Consider the following 22,695-nt stretch of genomic DNA (forward strand, 5'->3'; position numbering starts at 1 on the left):
TGTGTGTGTGTGTGTGGGGGGGGTCTCTCTAGGTGTGTGTGTATGTGTGTCTCTAGGTGTGTATGATTGTGTGTGTATGTGTCTAGGGATGTGTGTGTGTCTCTAGGTGTGTGTGTCTCTAGGTGTGTATGATTGTGTGTGTACGTGTCTAGGGTGTGTGTGTATGTGTCTAGGTGTGTATGATTGTGTGTGTGTGACTCTAGGTGTGTGTGTCTCTAGGTGTGTATGATTGTGTGTGTGTGACTCTAGGTGTGTGTGTCTCTAGGTGTGTATGATTGTGTATATGTGTCTAGGGGTGTGTGTGTGTGTGTCTAGATGTGTGTGTGCGTCTCTAGGTGTGTATGATTGTGTGTGTACGTGTCTAGGGTGTGTGTGTATGTGTCTAGGTGTGTATGATTGTGTGTGTGTGACTCTAGGTGTGTGTGTCTCTAGGTGTGTATGATTGTGTGTGTGTGACTCTAGGTGTGTGTGTCTCTAGGTGTGTATGATTGTGTGTGTACGTGTCTAGGGTGTGTGTGTATGTGTCTAGGTGTGTATGATTGTGTGTGTGTGACTCTAGGTGTGTGTGTCTCTAGGTGTGTATGATTGTGTGTGTACGTGTCTAGGGTGTGTGTGTATGTGTCTAGGTGTGTATGATTGTGTGTGTGTGACTCTAGGTGTGTGTGTCTCTAGGTGTGTATGATTGTGTGTGTGTGTCTCTAGGTGTGTATGATTGTGTATATGTGTCTAGGGGTGTGTGTGTCTAGATGTGTGTGTGCGTCTCTAGGTGTGTATGATTGTGTGTTTGTGTGACCCAGAGTGTGCAGCCCCACCACATACACACGCACACACACAGAGTGCCATGAAGGAGGGGCTGTGAGGGTGATAGTGTAGCCCTCCCTCCCCAGGGGAATGCCTTGTATTGGAGACGGGAACCCGAAGAGGGCGCAGCGGCCGCCCAGATGCTGCCTCTCCCCCCTCTCTCTCCCTCTCCCTCTCTGTGCGCGGCGCTGGGTTTAGTGCAGAGCTGGAGACTTGAGTTGAGTTTGCAGCGAGGCTCCAGTCTATCGCTGTCCCTCTCCCTCCCTCTCTCTCCCTCTTGTTCATGGATCAGAAGAAGGCACTAGCAGCAGCAGCAGCACCCAAAGCCTCTAACCTACCCCCCCATCTCCTCTCCTCTGGGCGTCTAATGGACTGAAAGGGGGGGAAACTAATCCCCCCCTCCTTCCCTTTCCCACCCCTCATCCCCCTCCCCATCCCTCTCCTCCTCCCCTCTTTCTATTCCACCCCCCTTCTCTCTCTCTCTCTCCGCTGAAGTTGCTGTTCTGTCTCTCTCTCCTGGGTTCCAAAGCTCCGGCGTTTCCCAGCTCTCTCTCTCTCACACACACACACGATCATAAACACGGGGCTGAAGGATGGAGAGTCGCCAGCATCGCCGCTTGCAGCTCACCCTGAAACTGAGGACCATCAAAGGGCGCCGCCGGAGACGGGATTTGTTCTGGTGGCAGGTCTGCTGGCTGGGCGGATTGCTGCTGGCGCTGCTGTGTATCTCCAGCGTGTTGGAGAAGGCAGGTGAGAGGGGGGGAATCTGTGTGTATACATGTGTGTGTGAGTCCAGATGTGTCTGTATGTGAGTCTGTGTGTGTATGTGAGAGAGAGAGAGAGTCAAGGTATATATGTGTGTGTGTGAGTCGAGGTGTGTGTGTCTAGGTGTGTGAGTCTACGGGTGTGTGCATGTGTCTAAGTGTGTATGATAGTGTGTATGTGTCTAGGTGTGTATGATTGTATGTGTCTAGGTGTGTATGATTGTGTGTGTCTAGGTGTGTGAGTGTGAGTCTATGGGTGTGTGTATGTGTCTAGGTGTGTATGATAGTGTGTATTTGTCTAGGTGTGTATGATTGTGTGTGTCTAGGTGTGTATGATTGTGTGTGTGTGTCTAGGTGTGTGTGTGTGAGTGTAAGCCTAGGTGTGTATGTTTGTGTGTGTCTAGATGTATATGATTGTGTGTGTGTGCCTAGGTGTGTGTGAGAGTGTAAGTCTAGATGTGTATGATTATGTGTGTGTGTGTCTAAGTGTGTGTGTTTGTGTGTGTCTAGGTGTGTGTGTGTGAGAGTGTAAGCCTAGGTGTGTATGATTGTGTGTGTCTAGATGTATATGATTGTGTGTGTGTGTCTAGGTGTGTGTGTGAGTGTAAGTCTAGGTGTGTATGATTATGTGTGTGTGTGTCTAAGTGTGTGTGTTTGTGTGTGTCTAGGTGTGTGTGTTGAAAGATGTGTTGCTGGAAAAGCGCAGCAGGTCAGGCAGCATTCAAGGGGCAGGAGAATCGACGTTTCGGGCACCCTGAAGAAGGGCTTATGCCCGAAACGTCGATTCTCCTGCCCCTTGAATGCTGCCTGACCTGCTGCGCTTTTCCAGCAACACATTTTTCAGCTCTGATCTCCAACATCTGCAGTCCTCACTTTCTCCTAGGTGTGTGTGTGTCTGGGTGTGTATGCTTGTGCGTGTGTAACGAACAGTGAGCAGAGAAACCATCTGGAGATAGAGCGATGTTTCATGGAAAGGATACAAGTGCCTCCCCACCTCAAAAAAAAATTGGATAACAACAAGAAATTACAGTGACTTCTGGGCAACAACAGAGGTTTGTTTTCTGTTGTGATCACATTGTGAGAAGGGCACTCATTAATAGGAACTGAGGCTTGGATGGTTTCCAGTTTATCTTGTCTCTATCCCCAGCCCCTTCACCTCCCTCCCCACTTCTCCCCAGGAGTTAGAGAGGTGAAACAAGTTTACTTGTGCCTCTGATTCTGGATTAATGCTCCCAGGTTAGATTCATGGACTGTGCTGTAGTGCACTGTTACACCTCAAGGGTCAGTGGCTACATTGCTGACTCTGCCCCTCGCTGGGGTGACCATATGCATCGATGTCCAGTCTTCAGGTGGTCCCTGTTCAAGTCCCTCTCTCGGTCGGCTTTTGCGAGGCATTGGTATTTTCTGCTCTCAGTGGCGACCATCATAGTGCTTCTGAGGAGAGCTGGTTCTGTCTGTGTGCACTGAAGTGATGGGATAATACTGTCTGTAATTTTGAGCTGTTCAGGGACCTGGACTATGACTGTAGTCCTCATCACCAGTTTGATTCAAATTGAAATGAAAAGCCAGCCGAATTGCACCATGTGTATTATTGAAAGAGGCAGGTGTTTCAGGTGGCCAGCTAGGCAGAACTGAGCAAAAATATTGGTCACTCAAGAAATTCGAGGCAGAATTGGGGTGTCATGGCTGTTGGTATTAATGGACGTCCATCACCTTATGTTCTGCTGGTCTCCAGTGCCAGCGTAACGAGGTGGCCCAGGTGAGGTTTATATTAAAAAAGACTAGAATATGCAATATAGACTGTCACCTCACCTGTGGGTTCACCTAGATTACACTGTTTTCAGACACTTCAAGATGCTTACTGGAAAGTGGCTTCCTCCCAACTATCTATTACTGCATGTCCATTTTGCTTATCTGCTTGCAAATGGAATACATCTTCAAGTTTGTTTGTGTAGGATATTAAGCTGTTGTCTTTTGCCAGCACCTAAGAATTCAGTTTTGCTGAACATGGGGAAAAATGTCTGTTGAAAGCTGTTACGGGGGATGCACGTCAGAGACTACTATGTTTACAGTGATAAGAAGTGATTTTATCAAAATAACACTCTCATAATCCTGGTGTTGTAATAGTAGAGTGCTGATTGAACAGAAGGCTATAACTGATAAAAATGATGCCCATTTCTTATTAGGTACTGAATATTTGTCAAGTGTTGAACACCACTCCAATAAGTGAGGCAGTCCTGAAGCCACGAACCTAATCAGGCAAGAGGTCCCTTTCATTAAGATAAGACTGTTCTCACTACACATATCTCCGGCAGACCTAGATAAAAACAATGACTGCAGATGCTGGAAACCAGATTCTGGATTAGTGGTGCTGGAAGAGCACAGCAGAACTGCAGAACTAGAGTTCACCCCCATTAATCCTACAGCTGACCCCGTGTGGTTCTTAAATGTGCTTGTGCCTTGTCATTGTACAACACGATATAGGTCCGGGAGCCTTTTCTGCAGTTTCTTTTTAAAAGACTAGATTGTGGAGGAGCCAGTGATGAACAGGGTTGGACAAAGTTAAAAATCACACAACACCAGGTTATAGTCCAACACCAGGTTACAGTGCTCCCAAATAAACCTGTTGGACTATAACCTGGTGTTGTGTGATTTTTAACTTAAAAGGCTAGTTTAGAGCACATCTGAATGATTTTAGAGCTAACTCTCACCATTACGATGACACATCCCAAAGAAATGGCAGGGCAATATTGAACAATAAATTATGCAGCCTCATTTTTCTTTTAAAGATCCTTTGCAGGATGTGGCTGTTATTGACTAGGTCAGCATTTATTGCTGATACCTAATTGCCCCTAAAAACGGTGGTGGGAAGCCACTTTCTTGGCCATTGCAGTCCAAGTGGTGTGTGCCCATCTACAGTGCTGTTCGAGAAGGAGTCACAGAATGTTCACTCCCCGCCAGTGAAAGAACAGGGATGTGGTTCCAGATCAGGAGGGCATGTGTGTCTTGGAGGGGTGTTTGGTGTTTGTGTTGTAACCTATGACGTATATTTTCGAACATTTATTGGCATTCTACTTATTTATGTGATGATCCTTGTCTTGATGATAGGATGAGTGTCAGTACTGGTTGGGAATCTTGAGGGTTAAGAAAGTCAGTATGCTGAACCAGCTGCGAAGGAAGCAGTTTTGTTAATTCAGAATGCGTTTCTGTGACCAAGGTACTGAAATTATGGAGTCATTTTATTGCTGAAGGTGATCATTGTTGGACAAACAGTGGAATCTTACTCCAGAGGAGCTCCAACTGTCAATATTTGTGCACTGTAGATGGACACACACCACTTGGACTGCAATGGCCAAGAAAGTGGCTTCCCACCACCGTTTTTAGGGGCAACTAGGGATTGGCAATAAACTCTAATATGCTATAAAAAATGTGATAGCCGAAAAGTGGCTGTCACTCATAAGTTAGTGAGGTCTTGCCTACAAGCAAGGATGCTGTTTATCCCATACAATTCTTATTTTAAACTCTCTATTTTGTATTGACACAGAAACGTAGCTGGCCAAGTAATGATTCAGCCATTCCCTTCTGGCGTTTTCTTTCGGGTAAAATAATGGTGATCATTCTCAATAGATCTGTAACTCACCTTGCACAAACCCACCTCCATCCCTTCATTCCTCAACTTCTCTGTTCATTTTCGCTCTCTTCTGGATCTTTGCACAGACAGCCGCAGCACAGCTGGCATGGAGGAGGGTGACTGTGTTTTGTTCTTAAAAGCCTAGGTTATTGGAGATTTCAATAATTCCAATGAGCTAGGAGTACATTTGCAGATTCATCAAATAAACAGCTTGAATTGGGTGCATCCGGGCTGAATTTGCGCTCTATTTAATTCGCTCATGGGATGTGGGTATTGCTGGTGCTAGTGCAAGTCATAAACATTGCTGTCAGTGCAAGGTAGGGGAGCAGCTTTGTGGCTGTTAAAGATTTAGTTAACGGGGGAAGGCACATTAACCCGCAGTTCTGCTGTTTTCCCAGTTCAACAATGGAGCCTGGGCTGATTTTTGACTTAATTACTTCTAGTTGGCCAGTGTTACTCTATCCCACTGTGACCTGCTACATGTTGGGTGAGGGAAAGGATAATGGAGAGAGCAGGGGTTTGGGGGTAGGGGAGAGAGATGACCTGCGAGAGAGATGATAGGTGGAGGGTAGGGAATCACTGTGACCATTGCTGCCTTGGTGCCCCAAATTTCCTGCGTGTGATCCCACCTGAGGTCTGGACCCCAGCCTTGGGATACCCTGAAGTAGGTCGTTTGATTCCGTCAGTGCTGACAATTGTAGCCCTGGCTCCCAGCGGTGAAATCTGGTTGTGTCTGAAAGTAGGGAGTTCCTACCTTTGCCAACAACAGGTAGTAAGTAACGTGGTTTACATCGAAAACATTGCAAAGACCATTACTGGCCTCCAAGGGCAAGGTGTTGACTGAGAATGAGTGCTGGAGTTTATGTACAAGGCATATCTGAACTCATTCTTAAAAACTTGCTTGCAGGATGTAGATGTCACTGGGAAGTGCAGTATTTGAGAATTATTTGTTCTGCCTTCTTGAAACACTGCACACCTTGTAGTATGGCTATAGTAATAGCTCTGTTCGGAAGGAACATTTGGAATTTGACCCATTGGCAATTAGGGAACAGTGATACTTTCAAGTTAGGAAGGCATGTGACTTGGAGGGGAACCTTACCTGTGGTGTTCCCATTGCTTTTGCTTTCCTTGTCCTCCTGGGTGGTAGGGGTTATGGGTTTGGAAGGTGGCATTGAAAGAGCCATTGGAAATTGCTGTGGTGCATCTTGTAGGTGGGACACACTGGTGTCACTGTGAGCCAGTGAAGAACAGATTGAATGTCAAAGTTGGTGGGTGGGGTATGAATCAAGTGGGCAGTTTTGTCTTTGATGATGTTGAGCTCCTTGAGTGTTGGAGCTTCATTCTTCCAGGCAAGTGGGGAGTATTCCATCGCACTCCTGACTGTAGATGGTAGCAAGTCCTTGGGGAGTCAGGAGGTGAGTTATTCGCTGCAGAATTCCTAGTCTCTGGCCTGCTTTTGTATCCAGCGCTAGTCTGGATAGACCACAACTTCTCAGCCACCCTTCCCTCAGCCAACTCGTGAGAGTTTCTCTTGCTTTCTTTGGCCCTCTCGGGTAGAGATCCTGTATCAGCTTGGATCAGGTAATATTTAGTTCAGCTGACATTTACTCTTCTGTCAGGCACATGTGTGTGTTTAAATCTCTCCCCACAGCCACCCCAACCCAATCCTGGAACCAAATGAGTACTGTCCACTGTAGTGTAGCGATGGCAGTGTCTTAGAAACATGGAATGTAGGAGCAGCAGGAGGCCATTCGGCCCTTTGAGCTTGCTCTGCCATTCAGTATGATCATAGCTGATTATCCAACTCAGTGCCCTGTTCCTGCTTTGATCCCTTTAGCACTCCGAATTGTAGCTTGAAAACCTCCAATGTTTTGGCCTGAACCACTTCCTGAGGCAGAGAATTCGACGCGCTGACCACTCTCTGGGTGCAGAGTTTTCTCCTCTATTCAGTCCTAACTGACCTACGCCCATATCCTTAGACTCTGACCCTTGGTTCAGACTCCCCAGTTATCGGGAACATCTTTCCTGTGTACTCCCGTTAGAGTGTTATAGGTTTTCCCAATGTGGTGCTTTGAGGCTTTGGTGCTCAAGGCTTCAACCGGTCTAACCACTCCCATCTGAGAGTCCTCGGTCCCCATGAGTCACAGTCTGTCTTTGTCTGTGTTTCAGGTTACTGCTCAGATGATATGCCTTTGTATAGTCGCCTCAAATTTTCGACTGTGGTTGAGTAACCATTCCATGAGTCTATGACTTTGACTGTAAACTGTCGAGTGTATTTATTAAGCAGTAAATGGGCCAGAGAGGAGAAGCTAGGGTTACAGAAGTGCAATTTTAACAATTCTTCAGAAGGTTTAAAAAAACACGTCAGCATCCAGCAACACGAACTGGACCAGCCCCAAAGGGGTCTGCAATTGTTTAACCTTGTGAGGTAGTTTATGGCTTATCTACAGTGGCATCAGGTGGTTGATTCAATTAGCACTAAGCAAGCTATGAACTTGCATTTCAAAGTGTGACCTCGTAGAAAGAGGTTTAAGAATGTGTCTCTTAAATAGATTAGAATCACTACAGTGGGAACAGGCCCTATGGCCCAAGCAGTCCACACCGACCGTCCAAAGAGCAACTTGCCCAGACCCATTTCCCTCTGACTAACGCACCTAACACTATGGGCAATTTAGCATGGCCAATTCACCTGACCTGCACATCTTTAGACTGTGGGAGGAAACCAGAGCAACCAGGAGAAACCCATACAGACATGTGGAGAATATGCAAACTCCACACAGACAGTCACCCGAGGGTGGAATCAAACCGGGTCCCTGGCACATGAGGCAGCAGTGCTAACCACTGAGCCACCCTGCCATCCCATGGTTGTCAATCATACACATATTCAGACGTGATTGCTTAAGAGTTGAATGTCTCTGTCTCAGCTCTTTGGCCATTGGTAGGCCATTAGTTAGATGCCCCCCTGTATCCATGAACTCAAAACGTGTCCCCCCGCCCTGTAAATTTCAGGATGTATGAGCTGCAAATGAGCACAATGGTTAGCACTACAGCCGCACAGCGCTAGGGACCTGGGTTCGATTTCATTTCGAGTTTGCACGTTCTCCCCGTGTCTGCGTGGGTTTCCTCCGGGTGCTCCGGTTTCCTCCCACAATCCAAGGATATGCAGGTTAGGTGAATTGGCCATGCTAAATTGCCTGCAGTGTTAGGTGCATTAGTAGATATAGGGGTAGGTGAATGGGTCTGGATGGGCTACTCTTCGGAAGGTCGGTGTGGATTGTGGGCTGAAGGGCCTGTTTTACATACTGTAGGGAAACTAATCTGATCTAAAGACCACCAGGTAATTACCAGTAAATGGTGCGATTTTAAGGATTGACAGAGAAGTAGCAGAGAATCAAACTCAGATTGGGTTTAAAAAGACACAAAGGGAAAAGGCGCATTGTTGGAGAAAGGACAGGACGGAAAAGTTTTGAATGTTAATAACCGCGTGTGTCGTTGACGTGCCATTATTTTTCCGGCAAGTTCCGCCCATTATGTCTGCATCTGGGTGTATTGTGTATCCAAACAAACGGCAGCATTTAGTGTGATTGAATCTACCTTTTAACTCCTTGTAGACCATGATGGGAAAGAAAGAAGCATAATACACCAAAGAAAGAATGACTTGCTCTGGTGTGTTCTTTGATTTTGACATTAAAACACACGGCCCTTCAGCTGATGTTCGTGGTTGAGGTCGCGAACCATGTACAAAAGTCCCCCATGAGCCCGTATGATAGGCCTCCATTAACAACTGCCATCAGAACAGCTCTCATCCCAACTGCCATGGACTGACATCAAGTTGAGTTGCCATTGGTTGAGGGAGGAATTTGGTCAGGCTGACCTTTCAGTTGATCACTTGTGGGATCTTGCTGTGCACTCCCACATTTTGCCTGGGTCATAGTCAACGCATTTCCGTGTAGCTAATTGTACATGCACCACCAATTGGGAAATATGATTAAGTCCTATTTAAGTGCAAGTTCAATGGGTGCACGTAAAGATTTCTGGCCTACAATTTAGGCCCTGTCGACAGGTAACCTCAAACAGACTGTTAATAGTTCACTGTTTTTGGATTTACAACAAATGCCAATCCCAGAAGCAGATTAGAATCTCCGTTTTTGTCTGTGCACTGTACAGTGCAATCTTTTAAAAACGTTTAGTTCCTAATTAAGTTGTCCAAATGGGACCCAGACTATCGTTGGCTTGATTTCTTTGGAAGGTGAAAAGCACCATGAGACAAGTCAAAAGTTATCAATCGATTAATTTACAAATACAGCTAGAGATGCAGTGAGGCATGCCAAATTATTTCCTGCACAGTGGTTAAAATGGCAGGCAGAGAGTTAATAAACCCTTTCTTAGCTGACGTTCTCACAGTGCTTGCTAATTTCTTGGAGTCCTCTGCAGTTCTCGTTGTCTGTAGATGATGGCGGTGACTAATTTGCAGCCGTCAGATTTTGAGATAGATATTAAAAACAACACACCGCTCTTCAACAGCACTGAGCTTCCTAAAATGGTCTCAAACACAGGAGATAGGAAAGGTCAATTGAATGACATGTTACTGAGAAATTCCTTACACACAACGTGTGTCCTGGATCTGCCAAAGATTTGAAGCAGGAAGACACTCATCTGTGACTTAGCAGATTCCTGAACCTGGCCTGTTGGACATTGAAGTGGGATTGGGCCATTCAGCCCATCTGAGCTGCTCCACCAGCCATTTAGATCATGGCTGACCTGTGGCTTACCCACATCCTTGCTTGTGTTTCTCTCAATAATCTTCACTAATGTCCTTTAGGCACCCATACCTACATGTGACTCCAGACCCATGGCAATGTAGTTGACTTTCAGTTAGATTAGATTCCCTCCAGTGTGGAAACAGGCCCTTCGGAACAATAAGTCCATATCGGTCCTCTGAAGAGTAACCCACCCAGACCCATTTCCCCCTCTGACTAATGCACTCAACATTATGGAATTTAGCATGGCCAATTCACCTGGCCTGCATATCTTTGGATTGTGGGAGGAAACAGACACAGGGAGAACATGCAGACTCCACACAGGCAGTCACCCGTGCTGGAATCGAACCTGGGTCCCTGGCATTGTAAGGCAGCAGTGCTAACTGCTGAGCCACCATGCCACTCACTAGGGGTGGCCTAACCAGCAACACCCATATAGAGCATAGAACATTGAACATTACAGCGCAGTACAGGCCTTTCGGCCCTCGATGTTGCACCGACCTGTCATACTAATCTGAAGCCCAACTAACCTACACGATTCCATGTGTGTCCATATGCTTGTCCAATGACGACTTAAATGTATCCCGTGAATGAATTAAAAAGAAATCCTGCCTGGCAGAATACTGGCGATCTCATCAGGGTTAGGGTATGGGTTGGTTCGGTTCGGCTAAAACCCACAACTTGAAGCGAGTTGGACACTTCCACTAGCTTTGTCTGAAGACATCATTCTTGTTACACTGACCGATCTGTAGGCGCACATTGTTGCTTTCAACAGAGTGTCAAGAAATTTGTAAAACTGGGCATGACCTTTGCAAAGCTGAAACAATGTGCATTAATTGAACCGAGGTTTCTGAATGTCATGGTGTTTTTGTTTTGCCTCTTGTAACTCCTACTCTTCTCTCCCGAAGCTTAGGACTCTTCCTCCAACTCAGTCCGATTCGCTTGAGACCACATTTCCACAGTGTGGCGGTTATAATCATTAAATTAAATGGGCCTATAATCCTTGCTGACTAGTTAGGCTGATCGATTAGAAAGTATGTCAGGTCAGGTTTTGTGTCCTGCTGACTACAGTTCCAGATTTTCACGTGGGCTGGCATGGTGGCCCAGTGGTTAGCGCTGCTGCCTCACAGCGCCATGCACCTGGGTTTGATTCCAGCCTCGGGCGACTGTCTGTGTGGAGTTTTGCACACTCTCTCTGTGTCACTGTGAATTTCCTCCGGGTGCTCCGATTTCCTCCCACAATCCAAAGATGTGGCAGGATTGGGGTGGACAATGTCAGGCGTGAAGTGCTTATGATTTCAAATAAACCTGCTGGACTGTAACCTGGTATCATGTGACTTGGTCCGAAGATGTGCAGGTTAGGTGGATTGGCCGTGCATAGTGTCCAGGGACCTGTAGGCTAGGTGGATTGGCCATGGAAAATATAAAGTTACAGGAGTGGGAGTGGGTCAGGGTGAGATGTCTTTTGGAGGGTCATGTGGACTTGATGGGCTGATTGGTCTGCTTCCATTGTAAAGGGATTATCATTTTTTTTTCTATCCTACCCACGTACCAAGAATTAATCAATACAAAGGTGAGATGCTGAAGCAAATTCCTACTCATTTCAGCTGGTAACATCAGTAGATCCAGTGGTAATGTCCCTACCTCTGGACCAGAACCTCTGGGTTCAAGCCTCACTTGATGACTTGAAGCCAGGAGCTTGGTGACTGGCCGGAGCGTCCCGGCATTAAGAGCTTTCAAGAGGAGGATTTTGCCATGAGTGACAAACATGCACACGATAGCACAGACCCATCGGCACCACTCAGACCCATCCCTCTATCCTATCACTAACCCATCGAGCCGACACATCCCTGAACACAATGGACAATTTAACATGGCCAATCTGCCCTAACTTGCACATCTTTGGACTGTGGGTGGAAACCAGAGCAAACCCACCCAGACATAGTGAGAATATGCAAACTCCACACAGACATTTGCCCGAGGGTAGGATCAAACCCAGGTCCCTGGCAGGCAGCAGTGCTAACCACTGAGCCACCCTAAAGTCTTGAAAGTCAGTTTCCAGATTCAATTTTCTTATCTGAGGAAGAGTGTTCCTGCTATAGAGGGGGCACAGCAAAACTTTGCCCAGTGGGTTCCTGGGATGGCAAGACTGACTTATGAGGAGAGGTTGAGCTGATTAAGATTGAATTCACTGGGGTTGAGATGAATGACAAGGATCTCATAGGAACCGATAAAATTCTAACAGGGGTTAGACAAGTCCAATGCAGGAAGGATGTTCCCATTGATGAGGGAGTGCAGAACCAAGGGTTATAGTTTATGGATAAGGGGTAAACATTTTAGAACTGAAATGAGGAGCAGTTTCTTCACCTGGAGAGATTGGAATTCACTACAACACAAAGCGGTTGAGACCAGAATATTGAGTGTTTTCAAGAAGGCGATCGATGTAGCTCTTGTGTCTAAAAGAATCAAAGAATGAGGGGGTTGCATTAGGGTATTGAGTTCGATGATTGGCCGTGACCATGATGGAGCAGATTCGAGGGGCCGAATGTCCTCCCCCTTTCTTCTCTGTTTTTCCATGACCCTTACCCCATTCACAAGTCCGGCTGGGCCAGTATTCCATGGTGCCAGTCAAGAGCAGCTCTTCAAATTCCCCTCACTACTGTAACTTCAGAGGCACGTTTTTACATTTTAATCTGGCGGAAAAATAAGAAACTCATGAGTGCGTAACAATAAAGCCATTAAAATGGTCAGTGTGGTTTTTAAAACTAATTTTAAGTAATTATAAATTAGATTACTCAAAGTGGCTGACAGAGCTATTTGAAGAAGTGACTGACATCGAGTCTAGAAATGAAATACATTAGCATGTGCTCGGAGGCAGGGGGCACTTATTAAAATGCTTAATTTTGCCGATTAAATCCACTTCCATCTGTATTAATAAAACTGCAGTAGGTTATCACTTGAATATGTCTAAGATTGCTTTTTACTGGGAATAATATAAATAATTGCATGCTAATATATTGCCCAACTGTACTAGGTCATTGAAGGTCTTACATTTGTGGTTAGGCAAATTAATTTTATTGAAAATTTGAACTGTAACCTAGCCTGTGTCATTTTCAGTGCACCACTGATAGCATCTCGTGTAGAAACTCTCTCCCAGTGACAGCAGCTAAACCTGATAGGGTCCTTAGCTGATTGTCAAATGTGCTGCTTTCTAATGGAGTCACTTGGTAATGGGTATGCACTGTTGCAATGCAGAGTGACGTCAACAATTCCTGCACCCACTGACGTTACCATAAAGGACTCTCCTTCTCAACCTCTCCCCTCACCTGAGGTGTGGTGACCCTCAGGCTAAATTGCCACCAGTCATCTGTGTGGAGTTTGCACATTCTCCCTGTGTCTGTGTGGGTTTCCTCCCACAATCCAAAGATGTGTGTGTCAGGAGATTGGCCATGCTAAGTTGCCCATAGTGTTAGGTACATTAGTTAGGGGAATGGGTCTGGGTGGGTTACTCTTCAGAGGGTCGGTGTGGGCTGGTTGGGCCAAAGGGCCTGTTTCCGCACTGTAGGGAATCGAATATAATCTCTATCTCTAATGAGAGAGCAGACCTACAATGAATCAGAATCATAGAATCTCTACAGTGTGGAAACAGACCATTTGGCTCAACAAGTCCACACCAACCCTCCAAAGAATGACCCATTCCCCTACCCTATTACTCTACATTTTACCCCGACTAATGCACCAAACCTACACATCTCTGAACATTATGGGCAATTTAATGTGGCCAATCCACCTAACCTGCACATCTTTGGATTGTTGGAGGAAACCCGCACAGACACGGGGAGAACGTGAAAACTCTACACAGACAGTAGCCTGAGGGTGGAATCGAACCTGGTGCTGTGAGGCAGCAGTGCTACCCACTGAGCCATCATGCTACCCTGGTAAGGCTATGGTAACTTGACCTTTACCTTTCAGTAGGAAATATATGGGCTGAAGAGCTTAATTCTCCTCCTTTATCTGATGGTCTTGGGGATCCCCCGCTATTTCAATGACCTCATCACCATCTTCTGTCTTAGGACAGTGCCCTGGTTGAACCGTGTGAACTCTTTGCAGATTCGTGTGTGGAATGAACTTCCTGAGGAAGTGCTGGAACCGGGTACAGTTACAACTTTTAAAAGACATTTGGATCGGTACATGAACAGGAAAGGTTTGGAAGGACATGGGCCAGGAGCAGGCAGATGGGACTAGTTTAGTATGGCATTGTGTTCGGCACAGTGTGGTTGGACCAAAGAGTCAGTTTCCATGTTCTATGTCAGACGCCACCAGATTATAGTCCAATAGGTTTATTTGGAATCACACAGTTTCAAAGGCAGCTCCAAAAGCTTGTGATTCCAATTAAACCTGTTGGACTATAATCTGGTGTCATGTGATTTCTGACTGTGTCTCGCCCTGTCGGCACGGTGGCTCAGCGGTTAGCAGTGCTGCCTCACAGCGGCAGGGACCCGGGTTTGATTCTAGCCTCGGGTGACTGTCTGTGCGGAGTTTGCACGTTCTCCCTGTGTCTGTGTAGGTTTCCTCCCACAGTCCAAAGAGGTGCAGGTCAGGTGAATTGGCCATGCTAAATTGCCCGTAGTGTTAGTCAGGGGTAAATGTAGGGGAATGGGTCTGGGTGGGTTGCTCTTTGGAGGGTTGGTGTGGACTTGTTGGGCTGAAGGGCCTGTTTCCATACTGTAGGGAATCTAATCTAATCTGTCCAACGCTAGCATCTCCACATTATAACTCTATGAGCATTTGCTTCTGTGTGTTCTTTATCCTTAATGTCTCTGTCTCACACACAGTCCAGGTAGGGTGATGTAACTTATAAAAACCAGTACCATGATCAGAATCACTGACATAACTGCCTAGTTACATACCTTCACTTCTATTGCTAAACCATGGCAATTAAATTAGATTCCCTAATGGGGAAACAGGCCCTTCGGCCCAACAAGTCTCCGAAGAGTGACCCACCCAGACCCATTCCCCCACCCTATTACTCTACATTTAACTCTGACTAATGTGCCCAACGTACACATTCCTGAACACTATGGGCAACTTAGCATGGCCAGTTCACCTGATCTGTATATCTTTGGATTGTGGGAGGAAACCCACACAGATACAGGGAGAATGCACAGACAGTCACCTGAGGGTGGGGATTGAACCTGGGTCCCTGGCGTTGTGAGGCAGCAGTGCTAACCACTGAGCCACTGTGCCGCCCCATTTGACATCCTAATCAATCAGTTTTAGTCATTATCGTCTCTAAACTAGCTGAGCTAAATTTTGACTTATTTCACGGTAAGTGGTGACTTGGTTATATCTCTCTCTCAGCATTATAATTAGATTAGGAGAAAGTGAGGACTGCAGATGCTAGAGATCAGAGCTTAAAAATTCTTCAGATTCCTGAAGAAGGGCTTATGCCCGAAACGTCGATTCTCCTGCTCCTCGGATGCTGCCTGACCTGTTGCGCTTTTCCAGCAACACATTTTTCAGCATTATAATTAGATTGGCAAAAATATCGTGAAAAGATTCAGGGATGCCTTAATCAGAAGTTCGCAGAAGCATTTTGTTGATCAGAGTTCAGGCTTTTGTTTGCTCTTGCTTTCATTTTTGCCAGTAACCCCAGAAGGGGTGTACTAAACACCAAGCTCGAATTTGTTCCAGTTTCTGCACTACCAACAAAGAGAAAATAGAAAGTTAAGTTTTCTCTTTGCGACAAACGCATCGAGCCAATTGCACATTGTAAATGAGAGGGCACTTTAAAACGAATGTGGGATATTAAGTCTCAGAATATCTACCATAACCTGACGATTGTAATTATCTAAATAATATATATTACAAAGAGAACATGGTGCAGTTTTCATTGCTAATGACATTTGTGTGATTATCCGATTAGTTGCTAGGATATTCTGAAGGGGTGGTGAATCGTATGTTACCAAGGCTTGTCCAATATATTATTTGTGTGGTGAAAGCTTTGAAGCAGTCTTTAACTTATTATTGGAATTGACTTTCTATGGGACTGTGGTCAGAGAATTACGAATGAAGTTTTCACATCGGTGGTAGTCAATCTCATTGAAATATCTCATGGTGCCTCGCATAGCGAATTACTTTTTGGAAGCTCAATTACTGTTTCACAGTAGTCAGCGTTCTTGGCCAAGTAATGTCCCGTGGTCATACAATTGTACAGGAAGAGCAGACAGGAACTGGCCACAACTTTGGAAGTTGTAAGAATTGCAGTGATTGTTTGTAAGCAAGTACAGCCTCGTTCATGTTGATGATCCCTCACCTTTAAACTAGATTTTACTCAGTTAGTTTAATGCCACAAAGTGCATGTTTATCACCAGTAGGATAGCAAGGACTCTTTGGCACATTATTGGAACGTCTCTGCAAATGAAAGAGCCAAAAAAAAAGTCTTTTGTGCTCTAAGGATATGAGAACTACATCACAGAGCAAGCAATTGTGTATCTCTTTAACCAAACTGGTTGAAGAATCCTTAACCCAGCAGCAGAGATCCTGAATGAGGACGTGCAAGTCAGAGCAATAAATTAAATATTAAATCATAGACTGAAAGAAAAATAGTTTCGGGAAAAATATATTGGATTGTGGGGAGGGGAGCAGAAGAGAGAGAAAGAACCTAAACATGCAAACATTTTTATTGATTTGCAAACCCTTTTGAAAAACTAAAATCAAGAAAACGAGACTCCACATTTGTTAATCTTTTTAGAACATTATTCTTTCATGGGAACTGGATGTCGGGCCAACATTTAATGCCTGGTTGCCCTTGAGAAGTTGGTGGTGAGCTGCCTTCTTGAACTGCTATAGCCCCTCAGGGAGTGAATTCCTGGATTTTGACCCAGCGACAGCGAAGGGAACGGCGATATCTTTCCAAGTCAGGATGGTGAGCGGCTTAGAGAAGAACTTGCAGATGATGGTGTTCCCATGTATCTGCTGCCCTTGTCCTTCTTGATGGTTGATTCTCAGTGCCAGGGAAGTTGTTTGGCTGTAATTCACACTTGCCACACTGTTTCGAAATCAAAATGCAATGAAATCTGCAAAGTCAAACTTGCTCTGCTGAGCTTAGTGAAGTATCCATCAGGTAAACACAGTAAATTGTCCCCGTTCCATGCATTTCATTGATGAGTCAGTAGAATGCAATCAGTGTGCAAATTCTAAACAAAACATGGCATTTCCAGCAGCCACAACACCCTGATTCCTGCAATTAAGGGAGCATTCACTGGAGGTTGCTGTCCTTTTGGAGGTTAATACCTTGAGCCTGACTGTTGCTGAATAAAAGACACCGTTTTGTGAAACTTTCTGACTTACACTCATGAGGACAATTTGCAAGAATGCCAGTGTGGAACAGAACAGCATTTTTATATTGGCATGCTAGGTTGGCAAGTGGACTCTGGTAGAGACATCACCATGGAGAATGCACCGTTTAGATGATGACTAACAGATAACTGCCAAAGGTAGGTTGACTCTGATTGGTCAAAGCAAATAAAATGCAACACCTTCAAATGCATCTGTCCAGACTGAACCCTCTGTGACCCCTTTAGGAACCAGACTGGACTGGACCCTCTGGGACCCCTTTAGGAACCAGACTGGACTGGACGCTCTGGGACCCCTTTAGGAACCACTCTGGACTGGACCCTCTGGAACCCCTTTAGGAACCAGACTGGACTGGACCCTCTGTGACCCCTTTAGGAACCAGACTGGACTGGACCCTTTGTGACCCCTTTAGGAACCAGACTGGACTGGACCCTCTGTGACCCCTTTAGGAACCAGACTGGACTGGACCCTTTGTGACCCCTTTAGGAACCAGACTGGACTGGACCCTTTGTGACCCCTTTAGGAACCAGACTGGACTGGAGCCTCTGGGACCCCTTTAGGAACCAGACTGGACTGGACCCTCTGGGACCCCTTTAGGAACCAGACTGGACTGGACGCTCTGGGACCCCTTTAGGAACCAGACTGGACTGGACCCTCTGGGACCCCTTTAGGAACCAGACTGGACTGGACCCTCTGTGACCCCTTTAGGAATCAGACTGGACTGGACCCTCTGGGACTCTCTTTAGGAACCAGACTGGACTGGACCCTCTGGGACTCTCTTTAGGAACCAGTCTAGACTGGACCCTCTGTGCTTCCCTTCCAGATATACCCATCCAAATGCCTTTTAAATGTTGTAATTGTACCAGCCTCCACCACTTCCTCTGACAGCTCATTCCATACACGCACCAACCTGTGTGTGAAAAAACTGCCCCTTAGGTTCCTTTTATATCTTTCCCCTCTCACCCTGAACCTATGCCCTCTAGTTCTGGCCACCCCAACCTAGAGAAAAGACTTTGTCTACTTATCCTATCCATGCCTCTCATGATTTTATAAACCTCAATAGGGTCACCCCTCAGCCTCCAAAACTCCAGGAAAAATAGCCCCCAGTATATTCAGCCTCTCCCTACATCTCAAATCTGAAACAAAAGAAGACCTTGCTGGCAAATCTCAGAAGGCCTATGGAGGGAAATCTAAGTTACTGTTTCGGGTCCAATGACCCTTCTTCAGTAATGGTGGTAGCTAGGTGAAGGGTCATTTTTATACAGAAGGGGGAGTTGGTGGGAGGGCAGAGTAGATGATAGGTGGAAATAGAGCCTGAAGAGATAGGAAAACAATTGGACAGACAAAGGAGTGGGTAAAGACCAGGCCTAGGAGAAGGACTAGCTGCTAATGGGACTTCAGTAGCTGATAATAGGTAGTGTCTGGTAGCAGCCTATGGTGGTGACAAGGCCAGGGGTGTGTGAGGGTGGGGGGGAAGTATGGGGAAAGGTGCTTAAGCCCTGAAATTGTTGAACTCACTATTAAGTTCCTAAAGCTGCAGGGTTCCCACGCAGAAAATGAAACATTGTTCTTCTGGCTTTCACTGAGCTTCGCTTGAGCACCCTTCTGCATGTAAGGACCCTGTCCATATTTTTATGTGCCTATAAAAGCTATGGACTGCAAAAGGAATGAATTGTTATTAAAAACAGGGGTGGCTGCATCATTTTCCAGAAAGGGATTTGATACCTGTTGCGAGCTCAGTGTTTCTGTGGCTGTGGGTTCCTGCAATGTTGTAGATGACCAGGAGCCGAGGAGCTGTTACAAGTGAAGCTGGTTGGTCCTCAGCTAACTGAGTGAGTTGGAACTGGAAACCAGTTACAGAGACCCAGACTGACAGAGAGAAAAATACAGAAGGGTGGACTGTCGTTCTACCCAGCAGTAGCTGTCTGTTCTCTGCAGTAAAAGCAACCCATTTGAAGAAAACCGGTTACCTTTTCAACAGAGCTTTCTAGGAAATGTGACTTTTGAATTAATAAATTGAAGCCATTTTCTGAGTGAATCAGTTACAAATTGGTGGAAGCTTCTAGAGAGAGAGACAACTGATCAGCAAGGACCTGGCTAGCTAAGGAAGGATCGACTCAACATTGGAATCAGGAAGCAAAGGCTCCTAAACTGACTTTTCAGCTTTTCCCTACTTCTGCCAGTAATTTACTTTCCTTGTGTGTGTGTGTGTGTGTGTGTGTGTGTACAAGGGGAAGTTTATGGAGGGATTAGAGTTTTAGTTAGCAGGGTTACATCCCACTGGTTTATATGTGTTTACTTGTAGCTATAATCTTAATTACTTAAACCAACTCAGAAACTTGGTGTGGCAGTCCAATAAATCGGGGTACTGTGTGTACCTTTTAAAACACCATGTTAACATTTAGTATAACCCCGGGAATACTTGATTTACAATGTGCAACCCATTAAGGCGGTAACACTTTCTCAGTGTTCTATTACCACTGTCTCTCCATAGCTCTTTATGTCAAAAATGTTGTTGAGCATGAGCGAGAAATAGGGGTGGATAAGTGGAATGAGCCAAACCCGTTTTAAGCTTGGCTTCAGTCTTTGGATTCAAAGCGGCTCATAGGTCCCTCAAGACAAGTGCGTGCTCACCCCCTTAGTGCCCGAGGGCACTTAAATGCAGAAGGTCTGAGAAAAGAACAGGAAATGACATCACCAACACCGGAAATGGCATCACCACAGGAAATGACATCACCAACCCAAGGAAACCAAAACATGCAAATAGAAAGCGGGCCATAATGCCAGTGCTTCACCAGAGGCTCTCTGATGATGTTACCTAGTACCTAGTCTGAAAACAAACCTTCCAGCTCCATGAGCAAACTTACATGCAGAAGGTGATATTTAGAAAAGTGTTCTTTGAGAATGGATATCCTTTCAATTGAATTATTCAATGCACATTCAGGAATACAGGAAGTACAGTTGACCCATAGCTGTGCCCTGGCCTTATTGAGTGACAGTGCAGGTTCAATGGGCTGCACCTGTTTAATCTACTTTACAATGAGAACGTACAGCTCTTTAGCCTTGGATACTGTTGTGCACTTGCCTCACTTACAGTTACACTTCCTGTATATTCCCTTTCTTTTTGAAGCAGCCATGCAAAGTATGTTTTTGTAAGGCTCTGGCCTGCCTGAATGTTTGTACAAAAATAAATTTGCACCGAAACACTTTGAGACACAAACCTGGAAACAATTACTAGGATGTTATTCTGCAGCTGGTCAGTGCCTCTGTTGATGCAGCAGGGAGAGGAATTTAATGTGAACGTGCTAGGCATGTGTGCTGTAACATTAGCTCATTTTGCAAGGACGTTTGAATCCTCAACTGTGATAGCATCTAGAATACAGGAGAAAGCGAACAGACGAAGTGCTTAGCTCTGATTGAGCACGCTGTACGGATTAAAACTGGAGCTGAGGGGAGATGTCAAAACAAAGGGTGCAGTAACTTCTGAAAAAGGCTTAAACTTGAAAAAAGCATTCAACTATGTGTTGAATGTCAATTTGCAAATGGGTCAACTTGCTGTGCAAATGTAACAATTCATCAACAACCAGAATATACTTTTTTCAATTCTGGGAAGCAAATGGCAGTGTAATTTGAAGCATCTCAATTGTTTGGGGATAGATGGGATGTCATTTGAGATTTAATGGTCTCTACATAGCTCCATGTAATAGTAATTTAACCACAGTTGCCTGTGGTTAGTTGGGGTTGCTGACTATCCTACTGCTCCCCATCTACTTCTCCATTTCTCAGATGATTACTCAACTTGATGAATTGAGAACACTGTACTTGGCTGAGTTATTCCCTATCTGTTTCCCAATAAAGGGAATTCACATGGAATCCAGGGGGAGCTGGCCAATTGAATACAAAATTGACCTGACAGAAGGAGCCAGAGGGTGATGGTTGAAGGTCATTTTTTATGGACTGGACACCTGTGAGCAGCATTGTGCCACAGGTATTGGCACAGGGTCCACTGTTGTTTGTATACGGTAAATGATTTGGGTGAAAATATAAGAGGCGTGGTTAGTAAGTTTGCGGATGACACCAAAATTGGTGGTAAAGTGGACAGCGAAAAAAGTTCTCTAAGAGTACAACAGGATCGTGATCAGATGGGCCAAATGGACTGAGGACTTACAGATGCAGTTTAATTTAAATATAAGGTGAGGTGTTGCATTTTGCTAAGGCAAACCAGGGCAGGACTTACAGCTAATGGTAGGGCCGTGGGGTGTATTTTCGAACAGAGAGACCAAAGGGTTCCTTGAAAGTGGTATCACAAGTAGATAGGGTGGTGAAGAAGGCATTTAGCACATCTTTATTGGTCAGAGCATTGAGTAGAGAAATTGGGGTGTCATGTTGTGCCTTACAGGACATCGGTGAGGTCAGTTTTGGAATACTGCATGCAGTTCTGTTTGCCCTTCTGTAGGAAGAATATTACTAAGTTGGAAATGGTGCAGAAAAGATTTACAAGGATGTTACCGGGTTTGAGTTATGAGGAGAGGCGGGATAGCCTTGGACGCCTTCCCTAGAGCATAGGAGGTTAATGGTGACCTTACAAAGCTTTGTAAAACCATGAGGGCATAGATCAGGAGAATAGACAAGAGAAGGGGAATTCAAAACTGGAGGGCACTGTTTTAAGGTGAGAGGGAAAAGGGTTAAAAGCGACCTGAGGAGCAACTTTTTCACGCAGAATAGAATGAATTGCCAGAGGAAGTGATAGATACAGATACAGTTACAACATTTAGGAAATATTTGGGCAGGTACATGAATAGGAAAACTTTCGAGGGATATGAGCTAAACATGTAGTTGAAGATGCCCTCCAACGTATCTCATCCACATCCCACATTTCCGCTCTCAAACCCTATCCCTCCAACCGTAACAAGGACAGAACCCCCCTGGTGCTCCCCTTCCACCCTACCAACCTTTGCATAAACCGCATCATCCACCGACATTTCCACTACCTCCAAACAGACCCCACCACCAGGGATATACTTCCCTCCCCACCCCTTTCCGCTTTCCGCAAAGACCGTTCCCTCTGTGACTATCTGGTCAAGTCCACGCCCCCCTACAACCCACCCTCCCATCCTGGCACATTCCCTTGCCACCGCAGGAATTGCAAAACCTGCGCCCACACCTCCCCTCTCACCTCCATCCAAGGCCCTAAAGGAGCCTTCCATATCCATCAAAGTTTCACCTGCACATCCACCAATGTCATTTATTTGTATCTGTTGCTCCCGATGCGGTCTCCTATACACTGGGGAGATTGGACGCCTTCTCGCAGAGCGCTTTAGGAAACATCTCCAGGACACCCGCACCAGTCAACCACACCGCCCTGTGGCCCAACATTTCA

General features: G+C 45.6%; 1 protein-coding gene across 2 annotated transcripts in view; it reads left to right on the top strand.

Moving 5' to 3' along the window:
- Positions 1-920: 920 nt before the first annotated feature.
- Positions 921-22,695, top strand: part of slc24a3 (solute carrier family 24 member 3) — a 379,752-nt gene continuing 357,977 nt past the window's right edge. Inside the window, exon 1 of one of the 2 annotated variants that reach the window (XM_060831785.1) lies at positions 921-1,551. In XM_060831785.1, coding sequence (XP_060687768.1) covers positions 1,395-1,551 — 157 coding nt within the window. In that variant the 5' untranslated portion in view covers positions 921-1,394. The remainder of the gene's footprint in view (positions 1,552-22,695) is intronic. The other variant, XM_060831784.1, reaches the window with a different exon arrangement.

This window comes from Hemiscyllium ocellatum, chromosome 10 (assembly GCF_020745735.1).
Source record: "Hemiscyllium ocellatum isolate sHemOce1 chromosome 10, sHemOce1.pat.X.cur, whole genome shotgun sequence".
Classification (NCBI taxonomy): Eukaryota; Metazoa; Chordata; class Chondrichthyes; order Orectolobiformes; family Hemiscylliidae; genus Hemiscyllium; species Hemiscyllium ocellatum.